Below are 22,928 nucleotides of genomic sequence, written 5' to 3' on the forward strand. Positions count from 1 at the left end.
CTTCTTTTTCATTCTCCGGGTCATCTTTTCCTCCATTGCAGCAATATGTCTTTCGCTCTTGGCACGTTGTTTTTCCATCTCTGCTTCCGGATGCATTCATTCACCTCCTCTTCTTCTGCTCTTATGTCTTCAAACAATCCTGTTGAGAAAATGTCAAAAAATGTATTAATATGGTAATGTGATATAGATACTAAACAATGGTTATTACATGTGTCTTGATTAGATGGGTTAGATACACAGCTCAACAGTGTCACATAGGATAGGATTAGATACACAGCTCAGAAGAATGTATCATGCAGGATAGGATTAGATACACAGCTCAGAAGAATGTATCATGCAGGATAGGATTAGATACATAGCTCAGAAGAATGTATCATGCAGGATAGGATTAGATACACAGCTCAGAAGAATGTATCATGCAGGATAGGATTAGATACACAGCTCAGAAGAATGTATCATGCAGGATAGGATTAGATACACAGCTCAGAAGAATGTATCATGCAGGATTTGATTAGATACCCAGCTCAGAAGAATGTATCATGCAGGATAGGATTAGATACCCAGCTCAGCAGACAGTATTACACAGGATTGGAGTAAATACATGGCCCAGAAGGGAGTATCAAACAGGATAGGATTAGATACCCAACTCAGCAGATAGTATTACACAGGATTGGAGTAAATACATGGCCCAGAAGGCAGTATCAAACAGGATAGGATTAGATACACAGGTCAGAAGAATGTATCATGCAGGATAGGATTAGATACCCAGTTCAGCAGACAGTTTCATACAAGATTGGATTATAAAATTGTGTGGGATTAGATACATGGCAGAGCAGCCATTTGAACATCTTACCGATGATATAGTCCACACGCATTGTGTGCTGTGTCTTCCTCCACCGATCATAAATGTGTCGCCCATGCCTTTCAGAGGCTTCAATACACTTTTTTAGCGATGGGAACTCCTTCTCTAAAGTTACTGGATATTTTGTTTCAAATCTTTTAAATTCTTCATCCTTGGAACTCAAAGGAGGAGGAGAAGAGTCTTTATGGTTCTCGTTCACACAGTCCACTTCCATTGCAGCGCTGTAAAATATAAATGTTTTAGTAACAGATCACATAAGAATAGTCAACCTGATGCAGCGAGGCTGGAGACAACCGCACCACTATTCACATACTTACCTTGATGTTGAAGCTTCCTCTTGAATTTTTCGGGTCAAGTTTGATGCTCGGATCATCATGTCCATAGTGTTTTCCCGATAAACGCGCTCCGCAGTACTGTTGCTATGTGCCAGATACTTTGAAAAGTGATCTTTATCAATACTTTCTTTACAATTTGCAGCGACAAATGTTTCTGCCACCCGTCTCGCTATCTGGCTGGTTACTGGCTTCAATCCAAATCTGTATAATAAAAGAAAATTAAGTTAATCATCTTATTATGACCATGTAGACTTATTAACTAATAGTTTCTATTTTAAAATACATACTTGGTATGAAGTCTTGCAACATCATTTGAAACATTGTAGATTTTTTCTCCAGATGATGAAATAAAAAATCTCTTATTTTCCTTGTTTGGCTTCAAGAATGTGGGCCTCACTTTATCAAAGTAGATATCAAACCACTGGAATAGAAAATGAAAAAAAAATAAAATAAAGAACGACAGAGAGAGAGGGGGCACAGAGAGAGAAAGGGGGGCACAGAGAGAGAAAGGCATACAGAGAGAGAGGGGGGCACAGAGAGAGAAAGGCATACAGAGAGAGAGGGGGGCACACAGAGAGGGGGCACAGAGAGAGAAGGGGGGCACAGAGAGAGAAAGGCATACAGAGAGAGAAGGGGGGCACAGAGAGAGAGGGGGGCACAGAGAGAGAGGGGGCACAGAGAGAGAGGGGGCACAGAGAGAGAAAGGCATACAGAGAGAGAGGGGGGCACAGAGAGAGAAAGGCATACAGAGAGAGAGGGGGGCACACAGAGAGAGGGGGCACAGAGAGAGAAAGGCATACAGAGAGAGAGGGGGGCACAGAGAGAGAAAGGCATACAGAGAGAGAGGGGGGCACACAGAGAGGGGGCACAGAGAGAGAAGGGGGGCACAGAGAGAGAAAGGCATACAGAGAGAGAAGGGGGGCACAGAGAGAGAGGGGGGCACAGAGAGAGAGGGGGCACAGAGAGAGAGGGGGCACAGAGAGAGAAAGGCATACAGAGAGAGAGGGGGGCACAGAGAGAGAAAGGCATACAGAGAGAGAGGGGGGCACACAGAGAGAGGGGGCACAGAGAGAGAAAGGCATACAGAGAGAGAGGGGGGCACAGAGAGAGAAAGGCATACAGAGAGAGAGGGGGGCACACAGAGAGGGGGCACAGAGAGAGAAGGGGGGCACAGAGAGAGAAAGGCATACAGAGAGAGAAGGGGGGCACAGAGAGAGAGGGGGGCACAGAGAGAGAGGGGGCACAGAGAGAGAGGGGGCACAGAGAGAGAAAGGCATACAGAGAGAGAGGGGGGCACAGAGAGAGAAAGGCATACAGAGAGAGAGGGGGGCACACAGAGAGAGGGGGCACAGAGAGAGAGGGGGCACAGAGAGAGAAAGGCATACAGAGAGAGAGGGGGGCACAGAGAGAGAAAGGCATACAGAGAGAGAGGGGGGCACAGAGAGAGAAAGGCATACAGAGAGAGAGAGGGGAGCACAGAGAGAGGGGGCACAGAGAGAGAAGGGGGCAGAGAGAGAGGGGGGCACAGAGAGAGAAAGGCATACAGAGAGAGAGGGGGGCACAGAGAGAGAGGGGGGCACAGAGAGAGAAGGGGGGCACAGAGAGAGAAGGGGGCACAGAGAGAGAGGGGGGCACAGAGAGAGTGGGGAGCACAGAGAGAGAGGGGGGCACAGAGAGAGAAGGGGGGCACAGAGAGAGAAAGGCATACAGAAAGAGATGGGGGCACAGAGAGAGTAAGGCATACAGAGAGAGAAGGGGGGCACAGAGAGAAAGGGGGGCACAGAGAGAGAAAGGCATACAGAGAGAGAAGGGGGGCACAGAGAGAGAGGGGGGCACAGAGAGAGAGGGGGCACAGAGAGAGAGGGGTGCACAGAGAGAGAAAGGCATACAGAGAGAGAAGGGGGGCACAGAGAGAGAAAGGCATACAGAGAGAGAGGGGAGCACAGAGAGAGAGGGGGGCACAGAGAGAGAAGGGGGGCACAGAGAGAGAAAGGCATACAGAGAGAGAAGGGGGGCACAGAGAGAGAAAGGCATACAGAGAGAGAAGGGGGGCACAGAGAGAGAGGGGGGCACAGAGAGAGAGGGGGCACAGAGAGAGAGGGGGGCACAGAGAGAGAAAGGCATACAGAGAGAGAAGGGGGGCACAGAGAGAGAAAGGCATACAGAGAGAGGGGAGCACAGAGAGAGAGGGGGGCACAGAGAGAGAAGGGGGGCACAGAGAGAGAAAGGCATACAGAGAGAGAAGGGGGGCACAGAGAGAGAAAGGCATACAGAGAGAGAAAGGCATACAGAGAGAGGGGGGCACAGAGAGAGGGGGGCATACAGAGAGAGAAGGGGGGCACAGAGAGAGAGGGGGGCACAGAGAGAGAAAGGCATACAGAGAGAGAAGGGGAGCACAGAGAGAGAGGGGGGCACAGAGAGAGAAAGGCATACAGAGAGAGAAGGGGGGCACAGAGAGAGAGGGGGGCACAGAGAGAGAGGGGGACACAGAGAGAGAAAGGCATATAGAGAGAGAGGGGGGCACAGAGAGAGAGGGGGGCACAGAGAGAGAAAGGCATACAGAGAGAGAGGGGAGCACAGAGAGAGAGGGGGGCACAGAGAGAGAAGGGGGGCACAGAGAGAGAAAGGCATACAGAGAGAGAAGGGGGGCACAGAGAGAGAAAGGCATACAGAGAGAGAAGGGGGCACAGAGAGAAAGGGGGGCACAGAGAGAGAAAGGCATACAGAGAGAGAAGGGGGGCACAGAGAGAGAGGGGGGCACAGAGAGAGAAAGGCATACAGAGAGAGAGGGGGGCACAGAGAGAGAGGGGGCACAGAGAGAGAGGGGGGCACAGAGAGAGAAAGGCATACAGAGAGAGAGGGGGGCACAGAGAGAGAGGGGGGCACAGAGAGAGAAAGGCATACAGAGAGAGAGGAGAGCACAGAGAGAGAGGGGGCACAGAGAGAGAAGGGGGGCACAGAGAGAGAAAGGCATACAGAGAGAGAAGGGGGCACAGAGAGAGAAAGGCATACAGAGAGAGAAGGGGGGCACAGAGAGAAAGGGGGGCACAGAGAGAGAAAGGCATACAGAGAGAGAAGGGGGGCACAGAGAGAGGGGGGCATACAGAGAGAGAGGGGGGCACAGAGAGAGAGGGGGCACAGAGAGAGAGGGGGGCACAGAGAGAGAAAGGCATACAGAGAGAGAGGGGGGCACAGAGAGAGAGGGGGGCACAGAGAGAGAAAGGCATACAGAGAGAGAGGGGGGCACAGAGAGAGAGGGGGGCACAGAGAGAGAGGGGGCACAGAGAGAGAGGGGGGCACAGAGAGAGAAAGGCATGCAGAGAGAGAGGGGGGCACAGAGAGAGAGGGGGCACAGAGAGAGAGGGGGGCACAGAGAGAGAAAGGCATACAGAGAGAGAGGGGGGCACAGAGAGAGGGGGGCACAGAGAGAGAGGGGGCAGAGAGAGAGGGGGGCACAGAGAGAGAAAGGCATACAGAGAGAGAGGGGGGCACAGAGAGAGGGGGGCATACAGAGAGAGAGGGGGGCACAGAGAGAGAGGGGGCACAGAGAGAGAAAGGCATACAGAGAGAGAAGGGGGGCACAGAGAGAGAGGGGGCACAGAGAGAGAAAGGCATACAGAGAGAGAAAGGCATACAGAGAGAGGGGGGCACAGAGAGAGAAAGGCATACAGAGAGAGAAAGGCATACAGAGAGAGGGGGGCACAGAGAGAGAGGGGGCACAGAGAGAGAAAGGCATACAGAAAGAGAGGGGGGCACAGAGAGAGAAAGGCATACAGAGAGAGAAAGGCATACAGAGAGAGGGGAGCACAGAGAGAGAAAGGCATACAGAGAGAGAAAGGCATACAGAGAGAGGGGGGGCACAGAGAGAGAGGGGGCACAGAGAGAGAAAGGCATACAGAGAGAGAAAGGCATACAGAGAGAGAGGGGGGCACAGAGAGAGAAAGGCATACAGAGAGAGAAAGGCATACAGAGAGAGAGGGGGGCACAGAGAGAGAGGGGGCACAGAGAGAGAAAGGCATACAGAGAGAGAAGGGGGGCACAGAGAGAGAGGGGGCACAGAGAGAGAAAGGCATACAGAGAGAGAAAGGCATACAGAAAGAGGGGGGCACAGAGAGAGAAAGGCATACAGAGAGAGGGGGGCACAGAGAGAGAGGGGGCACAGAGAGAGAAAGGCATACAGAGAGAGAAAGGCATACAGAGAGAGAAAGGCATACAGAGAGAGAAAGGCATACAGAGAGAGGGGGGCACAGAGAGAGAGGGGGCACAGAGAGAGAAAGGCATACAGAGAGAGAAAGGCATACAGAGAGAGAGGGGGGCACAGAGAGAGAAAGGCATACAGAGAGAGAGGGGGGCACAGAGAGAGAAAGGCATACAGAGAAAGGCATACAGAGAGAGGGGGGCACAGAGAGAGAGGGGGCACAGAGAGAGAAAGGCATACAGAAAGAGAGGGGGGCACAGAGAGAGAAAGGCATACAGAGAGAGAAAGGCATACAGAGAGAGGGGGGCACAGAGAGAGAAAGGCATACAGAGAGAGGGGAGCACAGAGAGAGAGGGGGCACAGAGAGAGAAGGGGGGCACAGAGAGAGAAAGGCATACAGAGAGAGAAGGGGGGCACAGAGAGAGAAAGGCATACAGAGAGAGAAGGGGGGCACAGAGAGAAAGGGGGGCACAGAGAGAGAAAGGCATACAGAGAGAGAAGGGGGGCACAGAGAGAGGGGGGCATACAGAGAGAGAGGGGGGCACAGAGAGAGAGGGGGCACAGAGAGAGGGGGGGGGCACAGAGAGAGAAAGGCATACAGAGAGAGAGGGGGGCACAGAGAGAGAGGGGGGCACAGAGAGAGAAAGGCATACAGAGAGAGAGGGGGGCACAGAGAGAGAGGGGGCACAGAGAGAGAGGGCGCACAGAGAGAGAGGGGGGCACAGAGAGAGAAAGGCATGCAGAGAGAGAGGGGGGCACAGAGAGAGAGGGGGCACAGAGAGAGAGGGGGGCACAGAGAGAGAAAGGCATACAGAGAGAGAGGGGGGCACAGAGAGAGGGGGGCACAGAGAGAGAGGGGGCAGAGAGAGAGGGGGGCACAGAGAGAGAAAGGCATACAGAGAGAGAGGGGGGCACAGAGAGAGGGGGGCATACAGAGAGAGAGGGGGGCACAGAGAGAAAGGGGGCACAGAGAGAGAAAGGCATACAGAGAGAGAAGGGGGGCACAGAGAGAGAGGGGGCACAGAGAGAGAAAGGCATACAGAGAGAGAAAGGCATACAGAGAGAGGGGGGCACAGAGAGAGAAAGGCATACAGAGAGAGAAAGGCATACAGAGAGAGGGGGGCACAGAGAGAGAGGGGGCACAGAGAGAGAAAGGCATACAGAAAGAGAGGGGGGCACAGAGAGAGAAAGGCATACAGAGAGAGAAAGGCATACAGAGAGAGGGGGGCACAGAGAGAGAAAGGCATACAGAGAGAGAAAGGCATACAGAGAGAGGGGGGCACAGAGAGAGAGGGGGCACAGAGAGAGAAAGGCATACAGAGAGAGAAAGGCATACAGAGAGAGAGGGGGGCACAGAGAGAGAAAGGCATACAGAGAGAGAAAGGCATACAGAGAGAGAGGGGGGCACAGAGAGAGAGGGGGCACAGAGAGAGAAAGGCATACAGAGAGAGAAGGGGGGCACAGAGAGAGAAAGGCATACAGAGAGAGAAAGGCATACAGAGAGAGGGGGGCACAGAGAGAGAAAGGCATGCATAGAGAGGGGGGCACAGAGAGAGAGGGGGCACAGAGAGAGAAAGGCATACAGAAAGATAGGGGGGCACAGAGAGAGAAAGGCATACAGAGAGAGAAAGGCATACAGAGAGAGGGAGGCACAGAGAGAGAAAGGCATACAGAGAGAGAAAGGCATACAGAGAGAGGGGGGCACAGAGAGAGAAGGGGCACAGAGAGAGAGGGGGCACAGAGAGAGAAAGGCATACAGAGAGAGAAAGGCATACAGAGAGAGAGGGGGGCACAGAGAGAGAAAGGCATACAGAGAGAGAAAGGCATACAGAGAGGGGGGCACAGAGAGAGAGGGGGCACAGAGAGAGAAAGGCATACAGAAAGAGAGGGGGGCACAGAGAGAGAAAGGCATACAGAGAGAGAAAGGCATACAGAGAGAGGGGGGCACAGAGAGAGAAAGGCATACAGAGAGAGAGGGGAGCACAGAGAGAGAGGGGGCACAGAGAGAGAAGGGGGGCACAGAGAGAGAAAGGCATACAGAGAGAGAAGGGGGGCACAGAGAGAGAAAGGCATACAGAGAGAGAAGGGGGGCACAGAGAGAAAGGGGGGCACAGAGAGAGAAAGGCATACAGAGAGAGAAGGGGGGCACAGAGAGAGAGGGGGGCACAGAGAGAGAAAGGCATACAGAGAGAGAAAGACATACAGAGAGAGAGGGGGGCACAGAGAGAGAAAGGCATACAGAGAGAGAAAGGCATACAGAGAGAGGGGGGCACAGAGAGAGAGGGGGCACAGAGAGAGAAAGGCATACAGAGAGAGAGGGGGCACAGAGAGAGAGGGGGGCACAGAGAGAGAAAGGCATACAGAGAGAGAGGGGGGCACAGAGAGAGAAAGGCATACAGAGAGAGAAAGGCATACAGAGAGAGGGGGGCACAGAGAGAGAGGGGGCACAGAGAGAGAAAGGCATACAGAGAGAGAAAGGCATACAGAGAGAGAAAGGCATACAGAGAGAGGGGGGCACAGAGAGAGAAAGGCATACAGAGAGAGAAAGGCATACAGAGAGAGGGGGGCACAGAGAGAGAAAGGCATACAGAGAGAGAGGGGAGCACAGAGAGAGAGGGGGCACAGAGAGAGAAGGGGGGCACAGAGAGAGAAAGGCATACAGAGAGAGAAGGGGGGCACAGAGAGAGAAAGGCATACAGAGAGAGAAGGGGGCACAGAGAGAAAGGGGGGCACAGAGAGAGAAAGGCATACAGAGAGAGAAGGGGGGCACAGAGAGAGGGGGGCATACAGAGAGAGAGGGGGGCACAGAGAGAGAGGGGGCACAGAGAGAGAGGGGGGCACAGAGAGAGAAAGGCATACAGAGAGAGAGGGGGGCACAGAGAGAGAGGGGGGCACAGAGAGAGAAAGGCATACAGAGAGAGAGGGGGGCACAGAGAGAGAAAGGCATACAGAGAGAGAGGGGGGCACAGAGAGAGGGGGGCATACAGAGAGAGAGGGGGGCACAGAGAGAGAGGGGGCACAGAGAGAGAAAGGCATACAGAGAGAGAAGGGGGCACAGAGAGAGAGGGGGCACAGAGAGAGAAAGGCATACAGAGAGAGAAAGGCATACAGAGAGAGGGGGGCACAGAGAGAGAGGGGGCACAGAGAGAGAAAGGCATACAGAGAGAGAAAGGCATACAGAGAGAGAAGGGGGGCACAGAGAGAGAGGGGGCACAGAGAGAGAAAGGCATACAGAGAGAGAAGGGGGGCACAGAGAGAGAGGGGGGCACAGAGAGAGAGGGGGCACAGAGAGAGAGGGGGGCACAGAGAGAGAAAGGCATACAGAGAGAGAAGGGGGGCACAGAGAGAGAAAGGCATACAGAGAGAGAAGGGGGGCACAGAGAGAGAAAGGCATACAGAGAGAGAAGGGGGGCACAGAGAGAAAGGGGGGCACAGAGAGAGAAATGCATACAGAGAGAGAAGGGGGGCACAGAGAGAGGGGGGCATACAGAGAGAGAGGGGGGCACAGAGAGAGAGGGGGCACAGAGAGAGAGGGGGGCACAGAGAGAGAAAGGCATACAGAGAGAGAGGGGGGCACAGAGAGAGAGGGGGGCACAGAGAGAGAAAGGCATACAGAGAGAGAGGGGGGCACAGAGAGAGAAAGGCATACAGAGAGAGAGGGGGGCACAGAGAGAGGGGGGCATACAGAGAGAGAGGGGGGCACAGAGAGAGAGGGGGCACAGAGAGAGAAAGGCATACAGAGAGAGAAGGGGGGCACAGAGAGAGAGAGGGGGCACAGAGAGAGAAAGGCATACAGAGAGAGAAAGGCATACAGAGAGAGGGGGGCACAGAGAGAGAAAGGCATACAGAGAGAGAAAGGCATACAGAGAGAGGGGGGCACAGAGAGAGAGGGGGCACAGAGAGAGAAAGGCATACAGAAAGAGAGGGGGGCACAGAGAGAGAAAGGCATACAGAGAGAGGGGGGCACAGAGAGAGAAAGGCATACAGAGAGAGAAAGGCATACAGAGAGAGGGGGGCACAGAGAGAGAGGGGGCACAGAGAGAGAAAGGCATACAGAGAGAGAAAGGCATACAGAGAGAGAGGGGGGCACAGAGAGAGAAAGGCATACAGAGAGAGAAAGGCATACAGAGAGAGAGGGGGGCACAGAGAGAGAGGGGGCACAGAGAGAGAAAGGCATACAGAGAGAGAAGGGGGGCACAGAGAGAGAGGGGGCACAGAGAGAGAAAGGCATACAGAAAGAGAGGGGGGCACAGAGAGAGAAAGGCATACAGAGAGAGAAAGGCATACAGAGAGAGAAAGGCATACAGAGAGAGGGGGGCACAGAGAGAGAGGGGGCACAGAGAGAGAAAGGCATACAGAAAGAGAGGGGGGCACAGAGAGAGAAAGGCATACAGAGAGAGAAAGGCATACAGAGAGAGGGGGGCACAGAGAGAGAGGGGGCACAGAGAGAGAAAGGCATATAGAGAGAGAGGGGGGCACAGAGAGAGAGGGGGGCACAGAGAGAGAAAGGCATACAGAGAGAGAAAGGCATACAGAGAGAGGGGGGCACAGAGAGAGAAAGGCATACAGAGAGAGAAAGGCATACAGAGAGAGAGGGGGGCACAGAGAGAGAGGGGGCACAGAGAGAGAAAGGCATACAGAGAGAGAAAGGCATACAGAGAGAGAGGGGGGCACAGAGAGAGAGGGGGGCACAGAGAGAGAAAGGCATACAGAGAGAGAAAGGCATACAGAGAGAGAGGGGGGCACAGAGAGAGAAAGGCATACAGAGAGAGAGGGGGGCACAGAGAGAGAGGGGGGCACAGAGAGAGAAAGGCATACAGAAAGAGAGGGGGGCACAGAGAGAGAAAGGCATACAGAGAGAGAAAGGCATACAGAGAGAGGGGGGCACAGAGAGAGAAAGGCATACAGAGAGAGGGGAGCACAGAGAGAGAGGGGGCACAGAGAGAGAAGGGGGGCACAGAGAGAGAAAGGCATACAGAGAGAGAAGGGGGGCACAGAGAGAGAAAGGCATACAGAGAGAGAAGGGGGGCACAGAGAGAAAGGGGGGCACAGAGAGAGAAAGGCATACAGAGAGAGAAGGGGGGCACAGAGAGAGGGGGGCATACAGAGAGAGAGGGGGGCACAGAGAGAGAGGGGGCACAGAGAGAGGGGGGGGGCACAGAGAGAGAAAGGCATACAGAGAGAGAGGGGGGCACAGAGAGAGAGGGGGGCACAGAGAGAGAAAGGCATACAGAGAGAGAGGGGGGCACAGAGAGAGAGGGGGCACAGAGAGAGAGGGGGCACAGAGAGAGAGGGGGGCACAGAGAGAGAAAGGCATGCAGAGAGAGAGGGGGGCACAGAGAGAGAGGGGGCACAGAGAGAGAGGGGGGCACAGAGAGAGAAAGGCATACAGAGAGAGAGGGGGGCACAGAGAGAGGGGGGCACAGAGAGAGAGGGGGCAGAGAGAGAGGGGGGCACAGAGAGAGAAAGGCATACAGAGAGAGAGGGGGGCACAGAGAGAGGGGGGCATACAGAGAGAGAGGGGGGCACAGAGAGAAAGGGGGCACAGAGAGAGAAAGGCATACAGAGAGAGAAGGGGGGCACAGAGACAGAGGGGGCACAGAGAGAGAAAGGCATACAGAGAGAGAAAGGCATACAGAGAGAGGGGGGCACAGAGAGAGAAAGGCATACAGAGAGAGAAAGGCATACAGAGAGAGGGGGGCACAGAGAGAGAGGGGGCACAGAGAGAGAAAGGCATACAGAAAGAGAGGGGGGCACAGAGAGAGAAAGGCATACAGAGAGAGAAAGGCATACAGAGAGAGGGGGGCACAGAGAGAGAAAGGCATACAGAGAGAGAAAGGCATACAGAGAGAGGGGGGCACAGAGAGAGAGGGGGCACAAAGAGAGAAAGGCATACAGAGAGAGAAAGGCATACAGAGAGAGGGGGGCACAGAGAGAGAAAGGCATACAGAGAGAGAAAGGCATACAGAGAGAGAGGGGGGCACAGAGAGAGAGGGGGCACAGAGAGAGAAAGGCATACAGAGAGAGAAGGGGGGCACAGAGAGAGAAAGGCATACAGAGAGAGAAAGGCATACAGAGAGAGGGGGGCACAGAGAGAGAAAGGCATGCATAGAGAGGGGGGCACAGAGAGAGAGGGGGCACAGAGAGAGAAAGGCATACAGAAAGATAGGGGGACACAGAGAGAGAAAGGCATACAGAGAGAGAAAGGCATACAGAGAGAGGGGGGCACAGAGAGAGAAAGGCATACAGAGAGAGAAAGGCATACAGAGAGAGGGGGGCACAGAGAGAGAGGGGGCACAGAGAGAGAGGGGGCACAGAGAGAGAAAGGCATACAGAGAGAGAAAGGCATACAGAGAGAGAGGGGGGCATAGAGAGAGAAAGGCATACAGAGAGAGAAAGGCATACAGAGAGAGAGGGGGGCACAGAGAGAGAAAGGCATACAGAGAGAGAAAGGCATACAGAGAGGGGGGCACAGAGAGAGAGGGGGCACAGAGAGAGAAAGGCATACAGAAAGAGAGGGGGGCACAGAGAGAGAAAGGCATACAGAGAGAGAAAGGCATACAGAGAGAGGGGGGCACAGAGAGAGAAAGGCATACAGAGAGAGAGGGGAGCACAGAGAGAGAGGGGGCACAGAGAGAGAAGGGGGGCACAGAGAGAGAAAGGCATACAGAGAGAGAAGGGGGGCACAGAGAGAGAAAGGCATACAGAGAGAGAAGGGGGGCACAGAGAGAAAGGGGGGCACAGAGAGAGAAAGGCATACAGAGAGAGAAGGGGGGCACAGAGAGAGAGGGGGGCACAGAGAGAGAAAGGCATACAGCGAGAGAAAGACATACAGAGAGAGAGGGGGGCACAGAGAGAGAAAGGCATACAGAGAGAGAAAGGCATACAGAGAGAGGGGGGCACAGAGAGAGAGGGGGCACAGAGAGAGAAAGGCATACAGAAAGAAAGGGGGGCACAGAGAGAGAAAGGCATACAGAGAGAGAAAGGCATACAGAGAGAGAGGCGGGCATAGAGAGAGAAAGGCATACAGAGAGAGAAAGGCATACAGAGAGAGAGGGGGGCACAGAGAGAGAAAGGCATACAGAGAGAGAAAGGCATACAGAGAGAGGGGGGCACAGAGAGAGAGGGGGCACAGAGAGAGAAAGGCATACAGAAAGAGAGGGGGGCACAGAGAGAGAAAGGCATACAGAGAGAGAAAGGCATACAGAGAGAGGGGGGCACAGAGAGAGAAAGGCATACAGAGAGAGAGGGGAGCACAGAGAGAGAGGGGGCACAGAGAGAGAAGGGGGGCACAGAGAGAGAAAGGCATACAGAGAGAGAAGGGGGGCACAGAGAGAGAAAGGCATACAGAGAGAGAAGGGGGGCACAGAGAGAAAGGGGGGCACAGAGAGAGAAAGGCATACAGAGAGAGAAGGGGGGCACAGAGAGAGGGGGGCATACAGAGAGAGAGGGGGGCACAGAGAGAGAGGGGGCACAGAGAGAGAGGGGGGCACAGAGAGAGAAAGGCATACAGAGAGAGAGGGGGGCACAGAGAGAGAGGGGGGCACAGAGAGAGAAAGGCATACAGAGAGAGAGGGGGGCACAGAGAGAGAAAGGCATACAGAGAGAGAGGGGGGCACAGAGAGAGGGGGGCATACAGAGAGAGAGGGGGGCACAGAGAGAGAGGGGGCACAGAGAGAGAAAGGCATACAGAGAGAGAAGGGGGGCACAGAGAGAGAGGGGGCACAGAGAGAGAAAGGCATACAGAGAGAGAAAGGCATACAGAGAGAGGGGGGCACAGAGAGAGAGGGGGCACAGAGAGAGAAAGGCATACAGAGAGAGAAAGGCATACAGAGAGAGAAGGGGGGCACAGAGAGAGAGGGGGCACAGAGAGAGAAAGGCATACAGAGAGAGAAGGGGGGCACAGAGAGAGAGGGGGGCACAGAGAGAGAGGGGGCACAGAGAGAGAGGGGGGCACAGAGAGAGAAAGGCATACAGAGAGAGAAGGGGGCACAGAGAGAGAAAGGCATACAGAGAGAGAAGGGGGGCACAGAGAGAGAAAGGCATACAGAGAGAGAAGGGGGGCACAGAGAGAAAGGGGGGCACAGAGAGAGAAATGCATACAGAGAGAGAAGGGGGGCACAGAGAGAGGGGGGCATACAGAGAGAGAGGGGGGCACAGAGAGAGAGGGGGCACAGAGAGAGAGGGGGGCACAGAGAGAGAAAGGCATACAGAGAGAGAGGGGGGCACAGAGAGAGAGGGGGGCACAGAGAGAGAAAGGCATACAGAGAGAGAGGGGGGCACAGAGAGAGAAAGGCATACAGAGAGAGAGGGGGGCACAGAGAGAGGGGGGCATACAGAGAGAGAGGGGGGCACAGAGAGAGAGGGGGCACAGAGAGAGAAAGGCATACAGAGAGAGAAGGGGGGCACAGAGAGAGAGAGGGGGCACAGAGAGAGAAAGGCATACAGAGAGAGAAAGGCATACAGAGAGAGGGGGGCACAGAGAGAGAAAGGCATACAGAGAGAGAAAGGCATACAGAGAGAGGGGGGCACAGAGAGAGAGGGGGCACAGAGAGAGAAAGGCATACAGAAAGAGAGGGGGGCACAGAGAGAGAAAGGCATACAGAGAGAGGGGGGCACAGAGAGAGAAAGGCATACAGAGAGAGAAAGGCATACAGAGAGAGGGGGGCACAGAGAGAGAGGGGGCACAGAGAGAGAAAGGCATATAGAGAGAGCGGGGGGCACAGAGAGAGAGGGGGCACAGAGAGAGAAAGGCATACAGAGAGAGGGGGGCACAGAGAGAGAGGGGGCACAGAGAGAGAAAGGCATACAGAGAGAGAAAGGCATACAGAGAGAGAGGGGGGCACAGAGAGAGAAAGGCATACAGAGAGAGAAAGGCATACAGAGAGAGAGGGGGGCACAGAGAGAGAGGGGGCACAGAGAGAGAAAGGCATACAGAGAGAGAAGGGGGGCACAGAGAGAGAGGGGGCACAGAGAGAGAAAGGCATACAGAAAGAGAGGGGGGCACAGAGAGAGAAAGGCATACAGAGAGAGAAAGGCATACAGAGAGAGAAAGGCATACAGAGAGAGGGGGGCACAGAGAGAGAGGGGGCACAGAGAGAGAAAGGCATACAGAAAGAGAGGGGGGCACAGAGAGAGAAAGGCATACAGAGAGAGAAAGGCATACAGAGAGAGGGGGGCACAGAGAGAGAGGGGGCACAGAGAGAGAAAGGCATATAGAGAGAGAGGGGGGCACAGAGAGAGAAAGGCATACAGAGAGAGAAAGGCATACAGAGAGAGGGGGGCACAGAGAGAGAAAGGCATACAGAGAGAGAAAGGCATACAGAGAGAGAGGGGGGCACAGAGAGAGAGGGGGCACAGAGAGAGAAAGGCATACAGAGAGAGAAAGGCATACAGAGAGAGGGGGGCACAGAGAGAGAAAGGCATACAGAGAGAGGGGGGCACAGAGAGAGAGGGGGCACAGAGAGAGAAAGGTATACAGAGAGAGAAAGGCATACAGAGAGAGAAAGGCATACAGAGAGAGGGGGGCACAGAGAGAGAGGGGGCACAGAGAGAGAAAGGCATACAGAGAGAGGGGGGCACAGAGAGAGAGGGGGCACAGAGAGAGAAAGGCATACAGAGAGAGAAAGGCATACAGAGAGAGAGGGGGGCACAGAGAGAGAGGGGGCACAGAGAGAGAAGGGGGCACAGAGAGAAAGGGGGGCACAGAGAGAGAAAGGCATACAGAGAGAGAAAGGCATACAGAGAGAGGGGGGCACAGAGAGAGAAAGGTATACAGAGAGAGAAAGGCATACAGAGAGAGGGGGCACAGAGAGAGAGGGGGCAGAGAGCGAGGGGGGCACAGAGAGAGAAAGGCATACAGAGAGAGAGGGGGGCACAGAGAGAGGGGGCACAGAGAGAGAGGGGGCAGAGAGAGAGGGGGGCACAGAGAGAGGGGGGCATACAGAGAGAGAAGGGGGGCACAGAGAGAGAGGGGGCAGAGAGAGAGAAAGGCATACAGAGAGAGAGGGGGGCACAGAGAGAGAAAGGCATACAGAGAGAGAGGGGGCACAGAGAGAGAGGGGGCACAGAGAGAGAAAGGCATACAGAGAGAGAAGGGGGGCACAGAGAGAGAGAGGGGGCACAGAGAGAGAAAGGCATACAGAGAGAGAAAGGCATACAGAGAGAGGGGGGCACAGAGAGAGAAAGGCATACAGAGAGAGGGGGCACAGAGAGAGAGGGGGCACAGAGAGAGAAAGGCATACAGAAAGAGAGGGGGGCACAGAGAGAGAAAGGCATACAGAGAGAGAAAGGCATACAGAGAGAGGGGGGCACAGAGAGAGAAAGGCATACAGAGAGAGAAAGGCATACAGAGAGAGAGGGGGGCACAGAGAGAGAAAGGCATACAGAGAGAGAAAGGCATACAGAGAGAGAGGGGGGCACAGAGAGAGAGGGGGCACAGAGAGAGAAAGGCATACAGAGAGAGAAGGGGGGCACAGAGAGAGAGGGGGCACAGAGAGAGAAAGGCATACAGAGAGAGAGGGGGGCACAGAGAGAGAGGGGGCACAGAGAGAGAAAGGCATACAGAGAGAGAGGGGGCACAGAGAGAGAAAGGCATACAGAAAGAGAGGGGGGCACAGAGAGAGAAAGGCATACAGAGAGAGAAAGGCATACAGAGAGAGGGGGGCACAGAGAGAGAGGGGGCACAGAGAGAGAAAGGCATATAGAGAGAGAGGGTGGCACAGAGAGAGAGGGGGGCACAGAGAGAGAAAGGCATACAGAGAGAGAAAGGCATACAGAGAGAGGGGGGCACAGAGAGAGAAAGGCATACAGAGAGAGAAAGGCATACAGAGAGAGAGGGGGGCACAGAGAGAGAGGGGGCACAGAGAGAGAAAGGCATACAGAGAGAGAAAGGCATACAGAGAGAGAGGGGGGCACAGAGAGAGAGGGGGCACAGAGAGAGAAGGGGGCACAGAGAGAAAGGGGGGCACAGAGAGAGAAAGGCATACAGAGAGAGAAAGGCATACAGAGAGAGGGGGGCACAGAGAGAGAAAGGCATACAGAGAGAGAAAGGCATACAGAGAGAGGGGGCACAGAGAGAGAGGGGGCAGAGAGCGAGGGGGGCACAGAGAGAGAAAGGCATACAGAGAGAGAGGGGGGCACAGAGAGAGGGGGCACAGAGAGAGAGGGGGCAGAGAGAGAGGGGGGCACAGAGAGAGGGGGGCATACAGAGAGAGAAGGGGGGCACAGAGAGAGAGGGGGCACAGAGAGAGAGGGGGCAGAGAGAGAGGGGGCACAGAGAGAGAGGGGGGCACAGAGAGAGGGGGCACAGAGAGAGAGGGGCAGAGAGAGAGGGGGGCACAGAGAGAGGGGGGCATACAGAGAGAGAAGGGGGGCACAGAGAGAGAGGGGGCAGAGAGAGAGAAAGGCATACAGAGCTGTAATATACTTACGCTTTCCTCTTCTTTAGTTAAAATGACTGTTGCCACCTGATTTGCCGCTGTCTTGTGCTCATACACAGTGATACCTACATGATCCTTTTTAGTTATTCTATCTTTCCACTCATCGACCTGTAAGATCAAAAAACAACATACATTAATTTAAAAAAACACAACCCTCCATCATTCATTTACATAAGCAATACAAAGCTGAAAGCTCCTAACCGTCATATGCTGAACGACACCAGGTCTCTGCAGCTTTCTGACAATGATAAGCGCTTCCAAATACTGAAGAATTGTCAGTTTTTCGTCCACATGTAGATTTCCCCCTTCTTTTGCCAGCCTTAAGACGTGCATAAAAGTAGGTTTTGCAACTGTCAGGATGTTTTCTAGCTGCTCCGGTGTCTGAGTTCCATATCTCAAACATTTCTGTCTGTGAAAAGAAATAGGAATGAGAACGGATATTGAATGAATGAATACGTAATTGAAAAATGTGTTTTAGACCAGTTTTTTCACTTACTTCTTTGCCACATTTTCTTTAGATATCCCTTTGCTGATCCTCTTTTGGAACACACCCAGTTGATCAACGAAGATACAAAGTGCATCATAGACCTTCTTGTCTTTGTGTATCAGATCAGTGGAGTTTTTCATATAGTCAAGAAATCGCTTCAAACTTTTTAAATAATTGAAGACAGTCTGATGAGTGTTGCCAATTTCCAGAAGCTTTGAAAAATATTCATTAGTCTTCTGGATGTTAAAAACAAAGTCCATTGATGGCTTATCATTGTCCATAAAATACAGGAGACGAGCAACATTCTCGGCCTGAAAATTATAATTTAAAATATAATTAATAATAATGAAACCATGACTTATAAATTAAATAATGAAAAACTGCTTAGGTTCTGAGGTAAACACAAGAGCTTAAAGGCCCCAATGCAAAGTATGGTCACCCCATCATAATTTACTGATATATATACTATATATATATATATATATATATATATATATATATATATATATATATATAGTGAATAACATAGGATCATGGATATATACTGACTAGCTGTGATCTGTGATACCCCAATATATGGCAGTACAACCAGTTCATATATAAATGCTTACCATGAATATACACTGACTAGCAGTATATAGGGGTGGAGAGTGATTGGTTACACTGCCATATATAGAGGTATAACCTGTCTGTGTATATCCATGGTGATCCCAGATATAAAATAACTGGCTGTCCTGCAGTATATAGGGGTGCAGTATTATTGCTGCTAGTTTTCTTACCTCCTGTTTGGGCCGCTGGACGGATAGGGTATTTGAAAGGTAGTTTACAAAGCCGGAGAGAAGTTCTGCCTTCAGGGAGTGCTTCATATACATGTTAGAATCTGACATTTTTTTCCTCAAGGAGTTGCTCCATAAAATCTTGGGTTCACTTGCTTTTGTCTCCAGTGATGAGTTTTCCTTTTCTTCTTCTTCAGGTTCACATTCAGATGCCATTCCTGTTTCTTCAGTTATTTTTTCATCAGTGTCTTCTTCATCTGAATACATTATCCTGATATCATCCTCTTCCTCTGTAATTACAGTGTTGCATGTTTGTGGGCTGTGACAAAATAAGAAACAAGTTAAAGGTACATTTAAAACAAATGCATCAGACATTTATGTCTGACTGTGATGAGCATAATGTTGTTTTATGAGCATATTGATACTGCGCATTTTCAATTTATATATTTGGCATATGTTAGTATGAGACATGATATATAAAAATTTGGAGTCACTAATATATTCATCTTATTTTCTGATATATGCTGTAATTAGAGTGATTACCATGAAAATGGAATTTATTATGTGCAATATATCAATAAAAGTTGCTGAAGAGGGAAGGGATTAATATAGTTCAGGGGTGGGGAACCCTCGCCCTCCAGCTGTGGGAGAAGTACAATTCCCAGCATGCCTCAACTGCTGCAAGCTGCTAGGGCATGCTGGGAGTTGTAGTTTTATAACAGCTGGAAGGCCAAGGTACCCCACCCCTGATATAGATAGATGGGAACTTAAAATGGGAAAAAAACTAAATAGAATTTAAACAATTGTATTTGTCCGTTCACCTCTGCCCCATTTTAACATTATGTTTAATAAACCTTGATGTCCTTTGGACAGGAGCGCCTATGTGTTTCATACTAAATGTTTTATTCAGACATTTGTAAAAGACTATAACCATTTCTATCTATGTACACACAGATCTATTTCTAGATATGAATGAGTCTTGGAGATAGAATGTCACTTACCATTTCTTTTTATATCCAGGGTTAATTTCTTCTCTACATGGCGCGTCTTCTTCACCAACAGTCTGTATTCTTTCCTGGATGCTTGATGCTTCTGTGCTTTTAAAACCGTTATTCCTGAAATGACCAAATGCACAAATTATTATTAATCATTTTTTTTTACTTGTTATAAAAGGGAAACATTATAGATTCTACATGACAAACCTTGGCAGAAGAGGCTTATTGTAGATTATAAATCCACGTCCCTCAAGGAATTTAAGGACACTATCCAGACATTTGCTATCACACACCAGGTTGGAAACCTCTCTGTAGTCAATGGCGATTCCTTTGGAAGCTACGGCCACCAAGTTGTTTTTTGCTTTAGCAAGTGTTGTCTTTATTTCATCTTCGCTGCGGAGCTTCATGCATTTTCTGCGCAGATGAGTAGACAGGATATTATCTGTTTTGAAACAGATAGGGCAGGTCATTGGAGTCCTATTGTGCCTGTTTAAAAATACATAAGAAAAGAATTTCATCTACTTAGAAAGAATTCTGCATGACATTGGTAAGCAAAGAATTATGAAAAGTCAATCTACTTACACTGCTGATTCCATATCTGCTTCCGATGTGTCTAGAGTTGAGTAAAGCTTTCCAAAAAGCTGCTGGAGTCACCCTACAAGAGGCCAAAAACACAGAAAAATGACCAGAGACCAGTATCAGAAAGAGCTGAGAGCCAGATTCCCAAAAGTGATCTGAAAAAGTGTCCTCAGAAGCTGACTTATATACAGGAGGGGACCATACCTTCACCAATTAGATTGCTCCCTTAAAAGTCTTTTAATTCATGGCTTAGTTTTACATCTGTTATGAATGAGTCAGATGTCAGACTGTCTGTGTGTATCCTAATAGATAATTAAAGGTATATAGTGTCCTTGGCAATTAAATAAATGTTAATTAATAAAGCACAAGTTTAAAGAAGTGGTGGTGTAAATGCTGGCCAGTATTTGTCTATGAGTGTGAAAAGCAAATAAAAGTGTGAAATTCAAATGTTACATTTGAGTTGCTACTGTTGCACTATTCAGGTGTGAAAAGTACATTGCATGGCTGGCTCCGGCCTACTCTCTACCATATAAATATAAAATACCATGACACCTCAGTTTATCCAGGATAAAGTGTCAAAGCATAATGCAGGGCTCAATTGAGGGATAATACTCACAAGTAAACAAGGTTTTCAGCATAGCATTAAACCCCATCCTATGCTGAAAACCTTGTTTACTTGTGAGTATTATCCCTCAATTGAGCCCTGCATTATGCTTTGACACTTTATCCTGGATATACCATGGTTGATTAAGGCTAATTATAAAATCTTCTTCATAATTTAGATATAGTCCAGTCATTTGGGTCTTGACTTATATACTATATATAACTAATACTTTGTGTTGCAACTCTAGCTATTTCTTGATACTTTGTTACAAGGACTATCCCTTTATGTACTGTAATGGTCTTAAGCCTAATATTAAACCGATATGAGATATGGGCCATGTTTTAGGATATCTATTATTGATATATACATTTGTAATTTATACAAAAGGGTTTTTGCAATTGGTATTGGAAGGCTTCTGTTTCCTAAATGACCTTATATGTGATAATTTTTAAATTACCTTAATAAAAATATTTTTATTCATTTATTTATGTATCTTCCTTGAGCTTGAGCTTATGTGGCTCTAGTCTTGGTGTTGTTTGAAGGTATGTATCTACATAGATTTAATGTTATTTTATTATAATAATTTAATATGCTTATTTTCTAATTCTTGATTCATTGTATATCTCCAGGCAACCTTCCATTGAAGAGGCTCAGTCTGAAGGTGAAGTCAGTGAAGCGGCTATGCAAGTTCAATTTATTAGCAGTGTAAAGGCCTTGGAGGTCTACCAATTAGCTTTGCAAGATGGTGATGTGAGCGGTGGTGACAGCACATTTCATATCGTGATCAGCCTGGTTTCTGCATTGACTTGTGAAGGTAGCTGGCACACATCATGCCCTTGCTCCCTTGACAATCTGATGCTGTAACCAGGTGCAGCTTGAGGCAGCACCAAGCAGGTTCCATCCTCACCTGTGTGCCGCCAATAGTTTCTGGGTCCCCCAGGCTTCTGTAGTTCTTCATGTTCATAAAAGGGTATGGCTGACATCACAGTGGGACGTCAGCCATGTCCTATCATGGACAGGAGATAGGACTTTACATACTACTTTAAATTTGCCATAAATTGCTGTGGTCTGTGTTGTGTATTTTAAAAGCAATTAATGACATAGAAACATGTCTGAAAAAGGCTCATTAATTGATGTAGTAGAAGTATGTATGTATGTCGGACCTGGGGAGGGAGATGCAAAGCTGTATGTATGTCGGGCCTGGGGAGGGGCATGCTGTATGTATGTGTGTCAGACCTGGGGAGGGAGATGCAAAGCTGTATGTATGTCGGGCCTGGGTGGGAGATGCTGTTTGTGTGTATGTCGGACCTGGGGAGGGAGATGCAAAGCTGTATGCATGTCGGGCCTGGGAGGGAGAAGCTGTATGTATGTATGTCGGACCTGGGGAGAGAGATGCAAAGCTGTATGTATGTCGGACCTGGGGAGGGAGGTGCTGAGATGTGTGTCGGACCTGGGGAGGAAGGTTCTTCGCTGTGTCGGACCTGGGGAGGGAGATTCTGAGTTGTGTGTCGGACCTGGGGAGGGAGGTGCCGTACTGTATGTCGGACCTGGGGAGGGAGGTGCTGAGATGTGTGTCGGACCTGGGGAGGAAGGTTCTGCGCTGTGTCGGACCAGGGGAGGGAGATTCTGAGTTGTGTGTCGGACCTGGGGAGGGAGGTGCCGCCCTGTGTGTCGGACCTGGGGATGGAGATGCTGTGCTGTGTGTCGGACCTGGGGAGGGCGATGTGAAGTAGACTATACTGCATTCTACTATTTCTTTTTAAAGGACACTATAGCAGATTTATCCTAAACCTCCCCCTATACAAGCAGCTAATTAACATTCAATGTCTTCTCAGAGAATGAAGCTTCAATACAGAAACACACAGCCCCCCTCCCCCAGCATTGCCATGCACTGAGAGCAGACTACACTGCCATCTACTGGTCATTTATAAGAATCCACCATAGCAGATTTATTCCCACAGTACATGCTGTTCACTCTGGAATATACAACAAAATACAGGATAGAAGTGAGAATACACTGTAAGGCTGAGTTCATATCAGTTATTGTAAGCCAAAACCTGGAGTGCATGAAAAAGACAGAAGTGGTGACGTGGGAGGCAGGATTTGTTACTTCAGGTGGCTGCACCCCAAAAACATGTCTTCTCAAATGGACCCCAAGATGTGAATGTAGCACAAGATGTAGCACAAGATAAGACAAGATGTAACAGCAGAATAGTGAGTGCAGCTCTGGAAGTGACAGAAGGATAAGACGTGATGTAACAGCAGAATAGTGAGTGCAGCTCTGGAGGTGGCTAGAGGATAAGACACAATGTAACAGCAGAATAGTGAGTGCAGCTCAGGAAGTGACAGAAGGATAAGACGTGATGTAACAGCAGAATAGTGAGTGCAGCTCTGGAAGTGACAGAAGGATAAGACGTGATGTAACAGCAGAATAGTGACTGCAGCTCTGGAGGTGGCTAGAGGATAAGACATGATGTAACAGCAGAATAGTGAGTGCAGCTCTGGAAGTGACAGAAGGATAAGACGTGACGTAACAGCAGAATAGTGAGTGCAGCTCTGGAAGTGACAGAAGGATAAGACACAATGTAACAGCAGAATAGTGAGTGCAGCTCTGGAGGTGACTGGAGGATAAGACGTGATGTAACAGCAGA

At 50.7% G+C, this 22,928-nt stretch overlaps 1 protein-coding gene across 1 annotated transcript; it reads right to left on the reverse strand.

The window, feature by feature from the left end:
• Positions 1-19,690, reverse strand: LOC141194473 (uncharacterized). The gene is made up of 11 exons (XM_073662402.1): positions 19,677-19,690; positions 19,302-19,580; positions 19,101-19,214; positions 18,103-18,418; positions 17,333-17,634; positions 17,038-17,245; positions 16,828-16,944; positions 1,485-1,618; positions 1,180-1,398; positions 854-1,083; positions 1-139 (listed from the first exon to the last, which is right to left on the reverse strand). The coding sequence occupies exons 1-11, from the start codon at positions 19,688-19,690 to the stop codon at positions 21-23; spliced, it is 2,052 nt and encodes a 683-aa protein (XP_073518503.1). The 3' UTR covers positions 1-20.
• Positions 19,691-22,928: the final 3,238 nt, after the last annotated feature.

This window comes from Phyllobates terribilis, unplaced genomic scaffold (assembly GCF_046119375.1).
Source record: "Phyllobates terribilis strain yellow unplaced genomic scaffold, ASM4611937v1 Scaffold_72__1_contigs__length_7157903, whole genome shotgun sequence".
In the NCBI taxonomy this organism is placed as follows: Eukaryota; Metazoa; Chordata; class Amphibia; order Anura; family Dendrobatidae; genus Phyllobates; species Phyllobates terribilis.

What these genes read in the sequence shown, in the direction of transcription:
- LOC141194473 (XM_073662402.1), bottom strand. An exon ending in CCTGGATATAAAAAGAAATG is followed by an intron (nt 18,419 to 19,100) that starts GTAAGTGACATT and finishes ATTTTGTCACAG; the next exon opens with CCCACAAACATGCAACACTG. An exon ending in GAGGAAGCTTCAACATCAAG is followed by an intron (nt 1,084 to 1,179) that starts GTAAGTATGTGA and finishes TATATTTTACAG; the next exon opens with CGCTGCAATGGAAGTGGACT.